The 18,319-nt window shown below is 38.8% G+C and overlaps 1 protein-coding gene across 3 annotated transcripts; it reads left to right on the forward strand.

Moving 5' to 3' along the window:
- Positions 1–235: 235 nt before the first annotated feature.
- Positions 236–18,295, forward strand: Megf8 (multiple EGF like domains 8). 3 transcript variants are annotated; one of them, XM_043419769.1, is made up of 20 exons: positions 236–808; positions 1,930–2,243; positions 2,329–2,492; positions 2,768–3,045; positions 3,393–3,577; positions 3,964–5,196; positions 5,284–5,528; positions 5,829–6,446; positions 6,909–9,815; positions 10,199–10,623; positions 10,796–11,139; positions 11,333–11,538; positions 11,673–11,952; positions 12,083–12,314; positions 12,534–12,876; positions 13,008–13,183; positions 13,501–13,754; positions 13,985–13,993; positions 14,078–14,265; positions 14,508–18,295. In XM_043419769.1, the coding sequence occupies exons 2-20, from the start codon at positions 2,039–2,041 to the stop codon at positions 15,360–15,362; spliced, it is 9,147 nt and encodes a 3,048-aa protein (XP_043275704.1). In that variant the 5' UTR covers positions 236–808; positions 1,930–2,038; the 3' UTR covers positions 15,363–18,295. The 3 variants fall into 3 exon arrangements, with proteins under 3 accessions (XP_043275704.1, XP_043275706.1, XP_043275705.1); XM_043419771.1 differs by having other exon boundaries at positions 3,991–5,196; XM_043419770.1 differs by lacking the exon at positions 13,985–13,993.
- The last annotated feature ends 24 nt before the right edge of the window (positions 18,296–18,319 follow it).

Here is an 18,319-nt window from a genome sequence, read left to right on the forward strand (position 1 = left end):
GTAGAAATAAGCTACACGACAGTCAGTGTGTCACGTGAAATGCGTGAAATTTCCAGATTCATTTGTGGTTCAGGGATCGGATCGAGGTTATATGTGCGCCCTCTGGGTTTGACTCGCACAAATGTGTAGTTGTTCTGTAGGTTCTGTATAACTTTTGCCAATCCCTATCTCTCCCCTCTGCCGCTTAAATTATCATTAGCCGGAGTGCATGGAGTTATTGAAGTTTTACGTTAGCCAGTTGCCAGTACGTTCACGTTCAGTGATAGGAGCATACACAAGCATATGCTCGAATATTTGTATGTATCACTAAATAAAAACGTTCTATTAATCGTAAACGTTCATTTCCGTGAAGAAAACGTTTATACGGCTTAAACAACAACATAAATTTGAATAAAAAACAAAACAATAGCTAAAATAACCATTGGTGCGCAAAGTGCGGTGAAAAAAGTAATAATAAATACAATTTGTTTTCGGGTCTGATGTTTAATTTGCTCGTTTACGTCAATTACGTTGAGTTTGAGTGATAAAATCATTTACATTTCGCAGTTGAATGTTTCAATTTATCTCCAAAACACTGATTTTTATTGAACAAATAAACATAATCCCTAAACTTTTGCGAATGTTTACGCGAGCTCGGCCTTGCCAATAAAGGTGTGACCACCGATCTTTCTCGTTGCTGAACAACTCGCGTTGTTTTTTACATATATACATACGCTAATAGAAAAAAGGATAAAGCATCCAACAAAACCACCGACAAATGAGCTCTTAGAGCTTCGTAGAATCGGATTTAAAGTGTCACAGTTTCGAGGTTAGCCATTGTGGTATCTTCTCCATTTTTAAATGTCAAACCTGACTGCATCTATGCACCAATTTATTGCCTTTTTATTTTTTACATCTGAAACACTATTCATCCATACATAACAGGATATTTCCGATTCACGAGAACAAATCGTCTAGATTTTCTTTTGTTTTCATTTAGTTTTTATCAATATTTGCTTCAAGTCTATTTATTCATTCTTTTCTTATGACGTTATCACGTTATTATATGAATACCAGTGAATGTTCAACATTTTCATGACCTCCACAGCTTTATTGCCAATTTTTTCAATTGATTCTGCTACCAAAGCTAAACATAGAATTTTCATGTAAATCCAGAATTTACTATTTTTATTTGTTCTCAAGTTGGTTTGGACTACTTGAAGCAGTTTTTTTGGAATAATAAATAAATAACCAAATAACTTGACTTTTCCTATAAAAATTTATTAAAATATACAAAAGTTTTAAGAGAATTTTTTCAAACAGTATCAGGTTTTATAATTTCAAACATGGTTTATACATATTATAGTTAAACTCTTTACTGTTCTACTGCGATTTCAATGATTTATTTTTGGAAAGAACGCTTTGAGAAGGCATTGCATGCAATATTGGAATATTTTTCAACCGAAGCATGGAAATTATATGTTATCATTTTTCAGGAAGCTTAATGTCTGAACGCAGTCGCAAGTTACTGCTTAGGAGATTTTCTTGAAACACTAACATCAAATAAAGACTTAACATCTTTTCAATCGTGTCTAATTTACTGCTGGCTTGAAATTGTTTTCTTTTCAATAGCATGACAAGGAAAAAGCAATGATGTTCTAATATTATTCAGATGATAACTATTTTGACAATTGGATAAAATAAAATAAAAATCTGTGAATCATGGTATACTTTTAAAATAATTGTTTTTTTCTAGAATGAATAGTGGAATAACTCGAATTAAGCCTAAGTTAAATTTTGTATGAAATGTTGAATTGCTGCTAATCTATTAGCTGTAATTTCATATCTAGTTGTGCAGAAGCAGTTTAAACAATTTGAAATAATATTTTGTTTTTAATTTAAGAATTTGATGGAATTGCCAGAACTGACTCATTTTTTTTCCATTTGCAGAAATAAAAGCACATCTCATAAAGAGACATATTATCCAAGACTGAAAAGACTCATGAGCTTGGACAATGAGCTATATGTTATTGGAGGTCAATAAGTTGTATGTTATGTGATGGGGCGGGTAGGAATCGCTACAATATGGGCCGTGACGTGGATCTGCCTGATGAGGAGCTTGGAACTGGCTCCTCAGGCAAACTCCAAGCAGGTTCCTTGCGACAAGACACGGAAAATTTTCACAGACTCATGGGGCATGATAAGCGATGGGCCTATGGGTTACAATTACACTCAGGACTCTCATTGTGAATGGCTTATTAAGGGTATAAAAACAAAAAATCATTGCTATCAAATTCCCTTGATTTGAGTTCACTGCAAAGTACACTAATCAAAATATTTTTCAAACAGCAAACAATAGTCGCCAATTCATCACTCTGAGCTTCAGAACCATGGGAACAGAGTGCAGCTACGACTATGTTTTTGTCTATGATGGAGATTCCTTCAGATCGCCGCTATTGGGAAGTTTCAGTGGAAAAACAGAGCCACAACAAGTAACTGCATCGTCTGGTTATGTGAGTCTATATCCATATAGCTTTCTCCCTCCACTTGGAAAATTGCCTATCAGCAGACTTCAATGCCAAAGTCCTTAAACATGCTAATACAGAATGCATGCATGACTTTCAAACAACGTACACCGCCTTTGAGGCAGTAATGATTTCAGTTATGATAATTTTTCTAGTCTATACGTCGCTTTTTCCATCATGATTTCCATAATGCTAAATCCATTTTTTCCATTGAGTAATATTTTTTTACTATAAATGGAAGTGTCTTTTTTTTTGTTTTTCAGATGTTGATTCTACTGTACAGCGACACCAATTATGTACTCGATGGCTTTCATGCAGAATTTTCCGTCACGGATTGCCCCAACAACTGCACAAGACATGGAAAATGCATAAACAATACCTGTTTTTGTGAAAATGACTGGGGTGGCAAAGATTGCTCCAGAGCTCTCTGCCCAAACAAATGCTCGAGCGGTGGCACTTGTGGTGTTAAGCGATGTCAATGTCACAGTGGTTATACAGGACAATCCTGCTCTTTAAATGGATCTCATCCTGAAGGAAATCGGTTGGTTTTTCATTGGATCATCAATTTATTTTGTTCCCAAACTTTAATATAAATTGGAAGAAATTTAAAAAGTTAATCGAAATAATATAATCATTCTTATAAAGCTTTTTTTTCTCAAAAATAATAATACGAAATGAATCTTTTTATTCTAATTATGTTTAACAAAGTAAATTGAATTTTTTTCTTGATTTCATAGTTGATTTTCGTCAGCGACATTAATCATAACGGTTGAATTATCTTCAATTTTCCGTTCAGATCGATATTTTTTTCATGCCGCTAAAAAAACTAGAAAAACGTTCGTTCAGCAATTTAGATAATGATAAAGTTTGAATTTTCTCGTTCTGAAGGTGGCATTGGCTCGCACATTCGGAGGGTGGAATGACTCCTCGAGCTGCTCATACCGCGATATACTCAAGTGAGACGGATTCCCTCTACGTTTTTGGAGGATACGATCTGAATTACGTTCTCAGCGATTTGGAAGTATATCGTTTTAGTACCAGCCAATGGGAGGACGAATACGGTGTTATATTGGGTAAGATAATACAGAACAAAATACATTCTAATATCGCAATCCTAAAACCTTGCATGATAAAATTTATCAACGTTTACGCAATGATTCATGCTGGACGGTCGATTATCATGTAAGTCTTCTGCATTTCTTCTTTATTCATACCCCGTTCTATTGATAATACTTGCTTTCTTTTTCAATAATAGCACAGCGAATAGCCTTTCGATTCCTCTTTCATAATTTTCAAATTTCACGCAAATTTATTTCACAAACCGATCTTATTCAGCAATAGAAACGACAATTTCGAAACAACTCTCAAAAAATCTGAATCCTACTATCATTTCTCATTATTTTATATCTAAAAATGTAATTAAACGAAAACAAAACGGAATGTGTTTTTTCTTCCACAGAAGGTGCATCTTCTGCCGAATATTTAGATCCAATGTTGATAGCGAGTGAATTGGAAAGAATCGGTCCGGGAGCTGAAAAATATGGTTTGCCGAAGACGTCGTTCGTGTGGAAATTATTGTACAAATTTAAAGAGAACACGACGTTCAGTTTGCGTGAGCGAACAACGGTCGACGGTGGTGCACAGGACGGTTGGCGAGAATTGCGTAACACGCCGGAGCATCGTGAGCGTGAAAGGAAAGCACAGGAGGCAAGAGAATTGGAAATGCGTAAGACAACTGAGAGGATCGAGAGGAACGAGAGTATCCGTAGAAAGCATCCGAAACGTACGAGACCGCGTTATTCGCAGACGTTGGCGAACAGGCAGCGTCACACGTCAAGTATACAAGACGACGGAGTGACGTGGCGCGAGCGTGTGATCGAGAGTCCGGCGCAGGAAAATGCCTTTTTACAAGAAATTTTAGAGCCTAAAATCACAACGGCGAGTACATCGAGTGAAGAGAGTACAGAATCGCTGGACGACGAGTTGCCAAAACCGAGTCCTCGTTACGGACACGCGGCGTGTAAGTACGAGGATGGTTTCGTGATTTATGGCGGAAAGGTCGACGATGGCTCATTGTCGAACGAATTATGGCATTACAACGTAAACACAAGTAACTGGACATTGAGGGCGAAAAATTCACCTTTTTATCCACCTCGACTGACCAGGCACAGTCTCACTTTGGCCAATGAATATATTTACCTCTTTGGGGGTAGCACTGTCGATGGCGAATTTTCGTCCAGTCTCTACAGGATAAAGTTAAACCTCACCGATCCAACAGCCAGTACCGAGAGATGGAGAGAGGTTCGTCCTCGCGGTGGCAAAGAATTGGACGTTCGAGTGGTCGCTCACTCCACCGTTTATCATCAAGCTACCAATTCTCTTCTCGTCTATGGTGGGGTCGTAGCTAGCGTTGCAAGATTCAGCAAACTCTCCGACCGCATGTTCGTCTTTCAACTCGATCGCAAAGTTTGGTCCGAGATACATTATCCACGAACACATTTACCTGACACTTATGTCCCGAGAGAAAGAGCTTTTCACACTTGTAACATTATCGGCAATTATCTCGTTGTTTTCGGCGGTTATTCTCATCGACACAACAAAGAGGAAATTTGTTATGACAATCAAATGTATCTTTATCATCTCGGTTGCCACGCCTGGGTCAGTCATGAAGTTTTGGGCTCCACGGATAAAGGTACTTTTCAAGAGACATTCCTCTTAAAAAATATTGCTTGTTCGTTGTTTTCGAAATTTTATTTCGTTATTGCTGCTGCATTTTCAGATTCAGGCTACCCAAAACAACAGGGAGTTTTTGCCCATGCCGCAGACGTCCGAAATGGCAATACTCTGCTCCTCGTTGGTGGATATCATGGCAACGTTAATGCCGATCTTTTAGCTTATACTTTGCCCTCGATGCTCGCACCAGGAGACGGCGATGGCGTTGAACCTGAACAAATATGCTGGAAACATAAGCGTCTCTCGGAATGCGCTGCCAATCCTGAGTGCGGTTGGTGCTCTGCTGATGAGGTAAAATTTTTTCCATTCAAAAATGGCTTTTTTGTTTTCCATGGGAAATTCTGAAATGCGGTGTAAACGGTGTTTCCAGAATTTGTGAAACTAATTACATCGAAATCAAAGTCTCACTAAAATTATAATAAACATTCTTCTGAATACTAGAAGAATCGTAGCACTTTCTTAATTTCATTTCCTTTTTCAGCTACCTTCTAGGGTTTTTCACAAAGCAGAATTTTTAAACTTTGCGTTATGTTTTTTTATTATTTTTTTTTTATTTGTTGAATAAATGAAAGGTTTTCATTTCAATTGCAGATCTGTTACGGACGCACAATCGGCAGTAACTGTACAACAAATTTGCAAACTACACGGTGCCCTGGAGTTTGTCCAGCTCTGGGCGATTGTCATTCGTGTTTGATACACGGTCAACCGGGTGATGGTTGGGGAACGAACTCGCGCGGCAAAAGTTCAGTTTCCAACAAATTGAATCTTGGGACTTGTACTTGGTGCGTTCAAAATGCACGATGTCATCACAAAGACGATAATTATGGAGTATGCGGTTTGAGGGACGATACGCCTTCACAAATCCCTGGTTGGTGGGGCCCGAAAGGGACAGAAATAGCCAAAGTTGAAGAATGTCGTGAGATGGACAAAAGACCCGGTCTAACTTTCCTCAAGTACAAACCGCCCGTCAACTTCAGTCAACCCGATTCTGTTATTATCGTTAATGCTACGACCGTAGATTTCAATGTACCATCGATGCAAGGTGCCAAAACCGAATCTGCCTTGGGCGGTGAGATGATCGCAAAGCTCACCGGATTTTTAAGACCTCCTCAATACTTCTGGGACAGTTCTGCTGAACATTTGAAAATATGCGTTAGTTACAACAGCGCTACGCTTCATGTTTCCTGCAACAACGACCCGGGAGAGTTGGTAAGCATCGTTATTACTTTTTAAACCATAAATATTTCATTCTATCGAAATTTTCCTTTTCGTGGATTTGGGATTATTACTTCGGAATCGAGCCCATTATTGAGGCTCCAAAAAACTATGGCTATGATTATAGGTTTCTTCAATCTCAAAGCGTTCTTAATGTCGAAATTTATATATTTCTCATTGTCATCTCAATTTCTTTGAAATTTCTCGAAACAACATTTTTTGGTTTCTCAAAGTTTTAAAAGTAGGAACACATGAATTTTTTTTGATTTTTTTTTTTTAATCTAGAAAATATTTCAAAAGTGTACGAGTAAAACTTTTATGCAACCCTATTGATTCTGTAACACATTTGAAAAGATTAAAAAATTCCGTTTCGGTGAAAATTTTCAAAAGTTTATAAATAGGATTTGGTGGCGTTACTAGTCATAAAAGAAAAGCATGAAAAAAATATATTTTCAGGAGCTCGTAGCGAATTTAACAGCGGAAACATCGCAATGTATACCAACAAGTTGGAGCGACGGTCAACAAATGACATTGACACCGGGTCGTTATCTTTTGGATTTCGAATCAAAAAGAATGGTGACAGCGAATTATCGTGAGCCGAGTAAGATGGAGATAACGCATAACAAAAAGATGGAAAATCCGAAAGTATTTACGTTCGAATATTTGGAGCCTTATCAGAACGGTACATGCGAACAGTACAAAAATTGTCTTCACTGTTTGACGGATTCTTCGTGCGGTTGGTGCGACATAAACAACAAGTGTTTGTCGCGGTCGACGAATGAAACAGAAACGTGTTCGATAGAAGTTGACAGAGATGAGAACGACGAGCCAATAACAGAGTGGCACTATTTGACGATAACGCCGTTCGCCTGTGCCAATTGTTCCAATTACATTTCTTGCGAATCTTGTGTTGGTAGTAATTTGTGCGAATGGTGGACAGAAGAAGCGCGCTGTGCAAGATTGGGTCGTCTTCCGAGCGCCGTAACGAGCTTAGACGAATGCCCAATCCCGTGCAGAGATCGTTCCAATTGTACGCAATGCTTGGATGAGCGTGGTCGGTGCGTTTGGTGCGAAGCGACCGAAGAATGTTTCTCATTTTCGGTTTATACATCCGAGTATCAATTTGGATTGTGTCGCGAATGGATGGATCAAGCTGGATTGATGGGAGTAACATCGCGAACCGGTTCTTCGTTGACCGGTAACGATCAGTGCAAAAGTTGTAGTAGACACATAAACTGCACGAGTTGTTTACACTCCTTGAGTTGCGGCTGGTGTTACAGCCTGGAAAACCCAATCACCGGAGTTTGCGTTCAGGGTGATTTCAATCAGCCTCACGTGAACTGTAGTTCAACGATAAACGATCTGCAAAATGAGACAACAGCTCTTTTAGGCCTCGATGATTCCGGTTGGGCTTACGCACAGTGTCCCGACGTCGACGAATGCGATTTGGGCCTTCACGATTGTCATCCCAATGCCGTGTGCACCAACACCCACGGAAGTTTCAGCTGCCAGTGTAAACGCGGTTTCAACGGTGACGGTAAAGAAAACTGCACGAAAACTTGCTACGAGAAATGCGTAAACGGCTACTGCAGCGAAGCTCCCGACTACAAATGCGAATGTAATCTCGGCTGGACAGGTCCGGACTGTCGTACGAATTGCGGCTGTAACAACCATTCGACGTGCCTTCAGGGAGTTGGAATTTGCGACGACTGTCAAGACTGGACGACCGGAGAATATTGCGAGTTTTGCAAAGCCGGTAGTTACGGTAATGCGACGACAACTCTTGGTTGTAGGAAATGCAACTGTAACGAGCACGGAGACAAAGATTTGGAGGTCTGCGATCGCCAAACCGGCGTTTGTTTCTGTCGTGACAATACCGAAGGGGACACTTGTCAAAGATGTAAAAAGGGTTATTACGGAGATCCTCGAGACGGCGGCATGTGCTTTTATGGTTGTATGTCCCGAGGCATGTTGGGTGGAGCTGAAAATGGAAAACAGGGCTTGGGTAGTCGTCACTCGCAATTGTCCCTTTGGGAAACACATCTGGGTGGCACGCCCACTCGAGAATGTCTCTGGATTGTCAGCCCTAAAACCGGATTATCACCCGACACGATGACCCCGAGTATACAAAGCGTTATACAATTCACGATCCACGATGATATTAACATCAGTTGCCAGGAAAACAGCGTTTACGTTTACGACGGTCTCCCTGAATTCGTATCCTCCACGACGAGCCATCAGAGCCAATTGCTCGGTGTTTATTGCACGGAAAGTACCAATTATCCCGTTACGGTTGAAGCTAAATCAGGATTTCTTACAGTTCATTACAAACAATTGGACGAAGTCGAAGGTTTTAATGCCAGTTACGCTGTTATGACGTGTGGCAATTGTCCGGAAAATCGTGAATGCAGAAGTGGTAATTGCCTGTGCAAAACTGGCTTTGTCGGGATAAATTGCGACATCGAATTGTGTCCACAGAACTGTACTTCCGTCAAGAAACAAGGAATTTGCGATAAGGGCTACGGACATTGCGTTTGTTCACCGGGATTCGGCGGCCGGGATTGTTCGATTAAAATAAAAAATAACCAATTGGTATTCACCGAGCTATTCAATTCTGAATACTTGGCCGATCATTTGGATCATTTGAGAAAAACTCTTCCTCGCTTCGGACACAGTCTCGTTGCTGATCGTCGTGGCAGTTTGTGGATGTTTGGTGGTTATTCTCTCAGCCACGGACCTTTGAATGACATTAGATTGTTCGATACGAAAAACAATACGTGGATGCCCGTCACCGTCGAATCAACCTCTGAAGCTTCCATGCCACAAGGTCGATATTTTCATGCTGCTGAAATCGTTCACAGTCGTCAACAGATTTACGTATCCGGCGGTTTGTCCATGAAGGAAGAAGGTGTCCAGGGCCTTTCGAACAATACTCTGAGTGACTTTTGGAAATTTAGCTTACAAAATCAACGATGGAGCCTCGTTAAACAAGATACTTTTAAAAAAGAACCTCCTCCACTCGCTGGACACACTCTCACTCTTCGCAGAGATGGCGAATCCGAAAGCCTCATCCTCCTCGGTGGCTTCAGCCCCAAATATGGCTATCTTGATACAGTTTGGGAATTCAATCTCGAAACTGAAGTCTGGGACACTATTAATACCGTCGGCAATGGACCCTTGGGTGTTTATGGGCACAGCACCGTTTATCATAGTAAATCTGATAGCTTTTATATCTTCGGTGGTTACACTTACGCCATCAATCGTACTTTTATATCCAACAAATTGTATGCTCTTAACTACAAATCTCGAGCTTGGTCCGTTCTTCCACCGTTCGAGGATGAATTCTCCGACGGCAGTAGCTTGGTAAGTTTTTTATATCCTTATGATTCTCAAGTCGCAGCTGCTTTTTTTAACTTTTTTTAACGGTGTCTTAATCAGAAAAATTAAAAAAAAAAAAAAAAAATTTCAAAATATTATAAACTTTGATTCTTTAAATAATTCAATCAACAAAGTTAACTACTATTTCGTGCAAAAAGATTTCTTTCGAATTTCCAGGAATTATTACTTTTACAAATTTCTCTCTAAACAAGAAGAATTTGTATTATTATGAACAAAGAAAATTTTGGTTGGAAAATGTGTGTTCAATAGTTGAAAGATAAAAAAAAATAAGCACTGAGTAGTTTTTTGATAAAACACTTCTTGCAGAGGTTTCTTCTTTACTCACATGACGGTTTTTTGTGTTTCAGCCTCAAGCACGTTTCCTCCATTCGGCAGTGACGACAGACGAATACATGGTAATTTTCGGAGGACGACAGAATCCACACAACACAACGGATGCTCTAATAGCGTATAAATATTCGTGTAATCTTTGGATCCGTTTAATAACAAAAGATATGGAAATCATCGGGAATCCACCACCTCCGGCTTACGCTCATGCGATGACACATGCCGATCCTGAGAGTAACGCAATTTACGTCGTTGGTGGTTTCGACGGCGGCATCAAGAGTCACGTTACTCTTATCAACATTCCGGAGGATCTCTGCAATTTGTGGACCGACAAAACTACATGCAGAAAATATTTCGGCTGCTCGTTCTGCGCTGTTACCACTATCGCTGGTAATAATGTCTCGTATTGCTTCTCCAACGAAGAATCCGTAAATAGAGACGACAAGTAAGAGAACCTTTTTTTCTATACTTATAGAAAAAAATTCACTGTTCTAGCTTGAGCAATGAAAAATACATTCATTACTTTTTTTTTTTAATCAGCGTCAGTGTTTTTTTTTTCTGTTTTCATTGATTTGATACGTTTTGTAAATGAAATATTATATTTTTTCTAATTGCAGATGTGATATTAACGTAACCCAGGCCCAACGATCGAACGGAATATTCTGCAATTCCCAATGGATGGCTGGTAGAAAGTGTCAAAATTTTAGGACGTGCACCGAGTGCTTAGCCCAATGGCCGTATTATAAAGGCGCCGACGAGGTTTGCAAATGGTGCACAAATTGTCCACACGGAAAATGTATACCTTCGGAGAAGGATTGTGATGAGTTGCACAAGTGCAATATTAGACAAATGTCCGTTACCGACGTCAATCAATGCGGGGAGAGTCGATGCCCGGCCAGTGATTGCGAAAAATGCAAAAATCTTGGTGATTGCGTTTGGACTCGACAAGTCTTAAAAACTTGTAGGTTCTTGAAATTTTGTTTTAAATTATTTTGCATAGATTCAAACACGCTTGTCAAACTTCAGTTTTGCAGATTATAAATTATTTACTTTTCAATAAGTATTAAATATATCATTAATAATCGATAAATATATGATTAAATAATCAATCGAATTCTCAGATATCCTCGACTAATTGATTTATATTATTTTAGCGGAACAAGGAGTCGAGATAACTGCTGAGCCAAAATACGATTGGAACTGTGTGCCAAAAGATATTTTCGAAAGATTTAGTTTTAAAATGGCCAGCACTGAGTGTGAAAAGAGATGCGGGGATCACAAGGATTGTCGAAGTTGTTTAAGGGGAACGGGCTCCGAAGGTGGTTGGAGAGAATGTCGATGGTCTACCCAATTAAACGAAGTAAATGCACCTTCACATTTACTCAATTAAGTATAACTATAAAAACAACCAATTCAGAGAATAACTCATGAATTCGTCGTTCTACTATATGATTTTATGGATTATCTAAACCATTTTTTGGGTTTTTTCTTCAGTGCATATCTCCGTCTTATCAACCTCTGTATTGTGCCGGTGGTGTTTGTGGCTTGGTACTACGCAACACTGACGTCGAACATTGTCCCGAGCCCTGTGCTGTTTTTAAGCAATGCAGCACGTGTCTGAAACATTCTCACTGCGGTTGGTGCTCTCTCGATTCCGCAAACGTCACCGGACAAGGAATTTGTACCGAGGGTTCGCTCGAAGCACCGACTGATCATCCGGCTGGTGGAACTTGCGAAATGTTGTACAATCAACAAAATCCTCCGACCGAAGCTCGTGAGTTGAATTCAAAAACAAAAAATACCATTTAAAATAAAAATTTGCATAGAAGTAATGCGGAAAAATAAAATATTTATGACGTCGGTGATAAACTTTGTAAAAGTAAAGTTTTTAAACAATTTTCCAGCAATTGCAACGACGCTAATACCCCAAGAGTTGGAATCTTCCGAAGCTCAAGAAAACGAAACAGCGGTTATGGTAATTTTGCCAAAAACCGTTTTTTCCTGGCACTACGTACGTTGCCCACCAGAGAACGAATGTATGAACGGACATCACACTTGTTCACCGAAAAGCGAAAAATGTTTCGATCTCGACGTAGGGTTTGAGTGCATGTGCGGTGACGGATACAAGACTGAAACGTAAGTTTGATTGCGTGTATTTTTGGCTACCTCTAGTTCTACCCTTGAATTTTGAAAAGAATCGAAAACTGTCCCCGCCAAATTTTTCCTGCTCCGATCCTCGAAAATGATAGAGTGAGCACAATTTCCGGACCTGCTAAGCTCTTAGTCTTTCTCTTACGTTAGTTGCTGCCGTACATTATTGATTTGAGGAATAAAATAATTCGTCATTTTTACCAGTACCTGGTCTTTTAACGAGTTTGGAAGAAAAACTTGCGTGCCCATGTGTACACAAGGATGTGTCAGAGGAACCTGTGTCGAGCCGAATGTTTGTCGTTGCGATTTTGGATACGTCGGTGCAAATTGTTCGATACAGTGTCAGTGCAACGGCCACAGTAATTGTGCTGGTCCGGATAAGCTTGACGAGTGCTTGAAATGTCACAACAATACCATGGGGCCTCAATGTGACAAGTGCGAACCACTATACGTCGGGAATCCAGCTGATAATGGGCAATGCGTACCGTGCTTAGAATACTGTAATGGACACACCCGAATTTGTATTAACGAGAGCATGACTGTTTCCGTAAGTTTGATGTTACTTTAATAATCACGGTAATGAAACGCAGCTTCGAATTATTTCATTCTTATTTCAATTCGAAAATTCAAAAGCATGTCGTGTAATTAAAGCGAATAATAAGAAAATTTTCCTCCTAGGACCCCAACTCGGTGGACAAAATGTCGATCGAACTATTGACAAAACAGCTAGTCGAAGGACCGGTAGCTAAAGCAAAATGTGTTAATTGTGGCAATAATACGAGAGGCGACAAATGCGGCGAATGTGTTTCTGGCTATTTTCGCGGTACCGAAGATCTGCGCGATGTTTGTCGACCGTAAATATTTTTATGTACTTTTTTGGTCCAGAAACTACATTTTCTTATGTTAAAGGTCATCATTTATACTGTAATCTTGAAACAAGTGAACCTTCGAGATACAAAACAGAACATTTCATGCATTTTGCGAACGATTATCCGAAAATTTTCAAAAAAAGCCTTATTTGTCAGACAATCTTGATGATAATACTGAAACAGTTCCACAAAAACGAAGATATTCTTTAAGTTTCCATTCAACTTTTAATTAAATTTAATTTAATTAAATTAATAGTATCGTAGAAAATTTAAATCTATAAATTTCTATCATTTTTCAACAGGTGCGAATGTCACGGTCACGGTTTTACTTGCGATCCGGTGACCGGTGAAAAGTGTAATTGCGGTAACAACACCGAAAGTGAGCCATCGTGTACAAGCGGTCCGACAAAAGGAACTAACACTGGTGGTGTACCATGTTGGATGGTGCAGTGCAGTAAATGTCGTGAAAATTACGCAGGCACACCAACGGGAGGTCATCAGTGTTACAAAACAGTAACCGTGGACAACAAAATGTGCTTTGATTCGAAATTAATCGGTAAGTTGTACCTCGTTTGAAAAATGCATGATTTTTACAACTAATCCAATTGTTCTCCACCCTTTTTCTACCTCATGATTTCCAAATTAAAAAAAAAAAATATAAACGGAATATCCCGAACTCAAAGAATAAAACTCCTGGCACGTTATCATTCTGTCCCACTTTGCTCCAAAAAAAAACTTGATTCAACATTCTTCCTGTTAAACTGCTACGTTCTGTTATTTTTGGAGGATCTTACGGTTCGTACCCTCTATCGTGACCTCGATAAAATGTTCTTCCATCGTTCAACTTTTTTCATTGACCTTCTTTTCTACATTTTACAGACGAATGCAAGATGAAACCGAAACCTTTGAACCCTGGACAAACCGTGTTTTACATGGTACAACCCCGATTCATGAACGTCGATATTAGAGTTATGGTCGATGTCACTCAAGGAGCTCTCGATTTATTCTTCAGTCCCCGCGACGACTCGTTCGTAGTCACACTAAACTCGACCACTGGTTACCAAGACGTGAGTTTAAATCATCACAGTTTCAACACCGATTAACCCACACAAAAAAATACATGTAGAAAGAATAATTGAATTTGAGTTCATTGAAAAGCTCGATATTTTTTTGGAAAATGTTTTTCAAATTCGAAAGATTCTTCACAACATTTTTGAGATACCGTTGAAATTGACGACTGAGAGTGATCCACAGTTAAAAAAAAAATATTCAATAAACGATAAAACATGAAATTATTGTTGTTTTCAAGGTCGAGTTGGATCACAGATTCAAATGGCGAAAGGATCCGTACGAGAATTGGTTAGGCGAGCATCCGCCGCCAGGTGCGCGAGTGGTAGAGTTTCATTCGCACAGTGCATTTCCATACGGGAGTAATTCATCGAATGGCGAATCGAATTGGAACATGGGGCCGCAGTATCTCGTGTTGGAGCGTCAAGCAGACGCGCTGGCAACGTTTTTGACGATAACCCGTAGAAACACGTTTTTGGTAGTGCGAAATTTAACGAATCGTTTGGTGTTGACATTGCCACAGGACAAGCATGAACTCGGTCAAACCAAGTTCCACATTGCCCTACGAGCAATCGACCCGCCTCATTCTGAGACGAACGAGCGTGCAGCTTATGGAATGATATTTTTCAGGCAGGATCAATTACACATCGATCTGTTTGTATTTTTTTCGGTTTTCTTCTCGTGTTTCTTTCTTTTTCTCGCGGCGTGCGTCGTCGCTTGGAAAACTAAACAAGCGGCTGATATTCGACGTGCTCGACGAAGGCACGTCGTAGAAATGCTTCACATGGCCAAAAGACCGTTCGCTTCGGCGACTATACTCTATGATCGCGATGGCAACGAGTGCAGTCCTAGCTCTCCGCAACGTAAAGGAAGACGGAACAAACTCGTTAATTTTCACAGTGATGTCAGACCCGTCGCGGTTGAACCAACCGACGATGGCGTCGCTGCCGTTGCTACCGTATTTATAAGATTACCTGGCGGTCGACATGCTCCTGTCAAGTTGGCCCTCGGCAGCTCTCTCATTCTTTTAACACGCGTTTATCCTGTTAACAGTCGAGTGTTCCTACGACGCAGAAACAGCCACGCTGTTAATTGAGCTTACCTTGCTCTCTATCGTTTTATGAGTTTCTTTTGTTATTCCATCATTTCGAATCTTTTTGAAACGACAGCTCAGAAACATTGATGTATTTTCCAAAATACGTTCGAGTGAAGAAAATATTTTTTCAATGATTACTTTTTTCCGAATATTTTTCCGTTGTTTTTGAAATCCAATTTCTCTATCAATAACCAGTTTCCTTCCTTTTCATTTTTTCCGAATTTTCGTCATCGAAAGACGAGGAAGAGTCCGTGTTTTACACAATTTTTAACTTAACACATTCGTCCTCACGATATTTAGAAATAATCCAAGCGACGATTGCATTCTGCAGGGACAGAAGCATTTATAAATTATATGGAAATTCTTTGAACTTAATGGCGTCTTCAAACGTGTTTGAAATTGGTCGATTCATCATGTTCAATGGAATTTCATACATTCCTCTGTTTAGTAACAATTTTATAAAATTTCGAAAATACGTAAAATTACACGAGGAAATCCTTAGTTGCCATCGGACTAAGTGAGTTTTTATAAAGCATTAAAAGTCCAAGATGATGAGAATTATTCTAAAATAAAATATTCTCCCTCGTCTTCTAAGCAGGGAGTCGTCGTTGGCCATAATCAATGCAGAGCCCTACAGCCGTTATATTTAAATGGCGGCACAGTGGTTTATAAACGCTATGAACAATTTTCAAAATATTAAAAATGTTATCTGAAAAAGGGATTTAATCCACGATGCACGTGAACGAAAAGTGTTTCAATCAAAAATCAGAGTAGTAGCTTCAAAAAAACGTGGAATTTAATCATAAAAAAGGGAAGAATTCGAAAGTGTCAATTTTATCTCAAACGTCTAAATATCCCACCAGAATTCGAAATGATCTGCCACGCTAAAAAAATCTCTAATTTCTTCTCAACAATCGCGTCTACAATTTTTTGCTTTGTTCTCAATTAACAAAACCAGTTGAAGGAGAACTCGAATAGAATTAAGAAACAGTGATAAAGATCTGCATAACGATTTACAGGCAGAATCATAAGTGATTTATCATTGATTCATTATTTGTTTATTGCTCTTTTTTTCATGTACAATGATAATGATGTAAATGAGAATTCAGATATTCACGAGCATTTGAAGAAATCCCTCCTTGTAGGTAGGCCGATATTTGTAATATAGATTCTAATGGGATTTTATGGTATCGATGATCATAATATATAGGATAATTAATATGCATATATATTATATATACATAAGTATGTGTATATATATTGTCATACCATTCCATGACGAGACTGTAAGTTTGTATATAATGAATCTGTAATTAATGTATTAATTAATGAGCGTTGAAGACACTTTTGTAAAAGTTAGAAAGAAAAAGGAAAACGGTTATATTCACTACGGGACATGGTTTTTGTGTCTTATTGTTAAAGTCGACATGGGCGAATCTCTCGTTCGAGGTGGAATTTATTTTCATCGATAATATAATATATTTTCGTTCTCCTCGGGGATTTTTTCCGTTAAAGTTGTATTATGTCTGAAATAAGGGAAGACAAGAATCAACGTGTGATCATGTGAAGAAAGGAAGAGCAAAAACAATAAAAATCACGTCCTTTCAGCTCGACTCGAGATTCAAATCAATTTGTTTTACGTGGTTGTGGGCTAAATTACGGGTCGGTGCTGGACTAGGTCTCGCACAATATGTATAAATAACAGTATTAATTAATTGGTTGGAGGCGAGAGCTCGAGGTTTGATATTATATACGATGGTTCCTAAGTAAAAACAAAAAAGAACAGAAACACTATGGAAAATAGAAAAAAATACGGCGCTCGAAACGAACACTCGATTTTGCGTACGACGCTGCGATGTGTATACATTTTATCGTATTAAATATGTTAAAATCCGTTGAAACTCTCCGATATATAAATAAACTCTACCGAGTCTCTTGATTGAAGAAAAATCAATTGTCCCGACAGTTACGAAACAAAATTTGTAGAAGTTTCAACACTTTTTGTTTCTTTATCTCCTAGCAAGTGCTGAAACGGATTGTAAACATCGTACTTTTTTGCCTTCGTCGTTTCCGTTCCCGGGTATGCGCTATGAATATATAAATTTGTATCTAATATTATAACATATACATTTAATATATATCTATACATTTTACGACGCAAGATGTTTCATTCGACATTTTTTTCACTGCGTTGCCAATTAGGGTCTTATTATAATGTTTCCTTGATCATGTTTCAGTCACTTTTGGAATCAAGACCTTTTACCTCGTGCTGATCGATTCCATTCTCCCGACGGAGCAATTACTATTTTTGCAGCTATGAAATAGAAATTTTACGAATTTTGAACCCGAGAAAGTACACCGAAGACGAATTATTGTTTGCTCTTTTCATTTGAATAATTTTTGAATTTTTTCCTCGAGTTAAGATTGAACGACGCAGTGATACCGCATTTTCGTCGATATTCGATCATTTTCATAAAACACATTCTGTAGAGACTACATTTTTGAACGAACAAAGTGTGATGGAGTAATCCTTAGCTCAATCATGGTGCAACCTTAATATCTTGATTCTATTGTGACTGTCGTTGTGTAGATTCGAGCGTTATTGAACAGAAACTCTATTTTGTATATTACAACAATTTTCCTAAAGTGGATGAAGAAACAGTGTAGACACATATGGACGGTGTACGGTATAACACATCGCGCCGATCTACCAAAGGTGAGCGTCGTTAAAAAAAATGTCTGATGGGTTGTAAACATGTGATGCAAAAAATCCGCAAAACTCATCAATTTACCAAGGCGAATCACGAGTGTTCAGGAAATCGTCGGGTCACAAAAAAAAATTTTGAAATCAAAGAATTTGCTGAGGTTGTAAGAGTAAGGAAAATTTTAAGGATTGTATCAAGGGCGCTTTAATAAATATATGTGGAAATCGATATCTTTCTGTTTCGTAAAAACAA

Source organism: Venturia canescens, chromosome 5, assembly GCF_019457755.1.
Source record: "Venturia canescens isolate UGA chromosome 5, ASM1945775v1, whole genome shotgun sequence".
In the NCBI taxonomy this organism is placed as follows: Eukaryota; Metazoa; Arthropoda; class Insecta; order Hymenoptera; family Ichneumonidae; genus Venturia; species Venturia canescens.

What these genes read in the sequence shown, in the direction of transcription:
- Megf8 (XM_043419769.1), top strand. Translation starts at nt 2,039, where the DNA reads ATGGGGCGGGTAGGAATCGCTACAATATGGGCCGTGACGTGGATCTGC. An exon ending in GTTGGTGCTCTGCTGATGAG is followed by an intron (nt 5,529 to 5,828) that starts GTAAAATTTTTT and finishes TTTCAATTGCAG; the next exon opens with ATCTGTTACGGACGCACAAT. An exon ending in CTGCGCGATGTTTGTCGACC is followed by an intron (nt 13,184 to 13,500) that starts GTAAATATTTTT and finishes ATTTTTCAACAG; the next exon opens with GTGCGAATGTCACGGTCACG.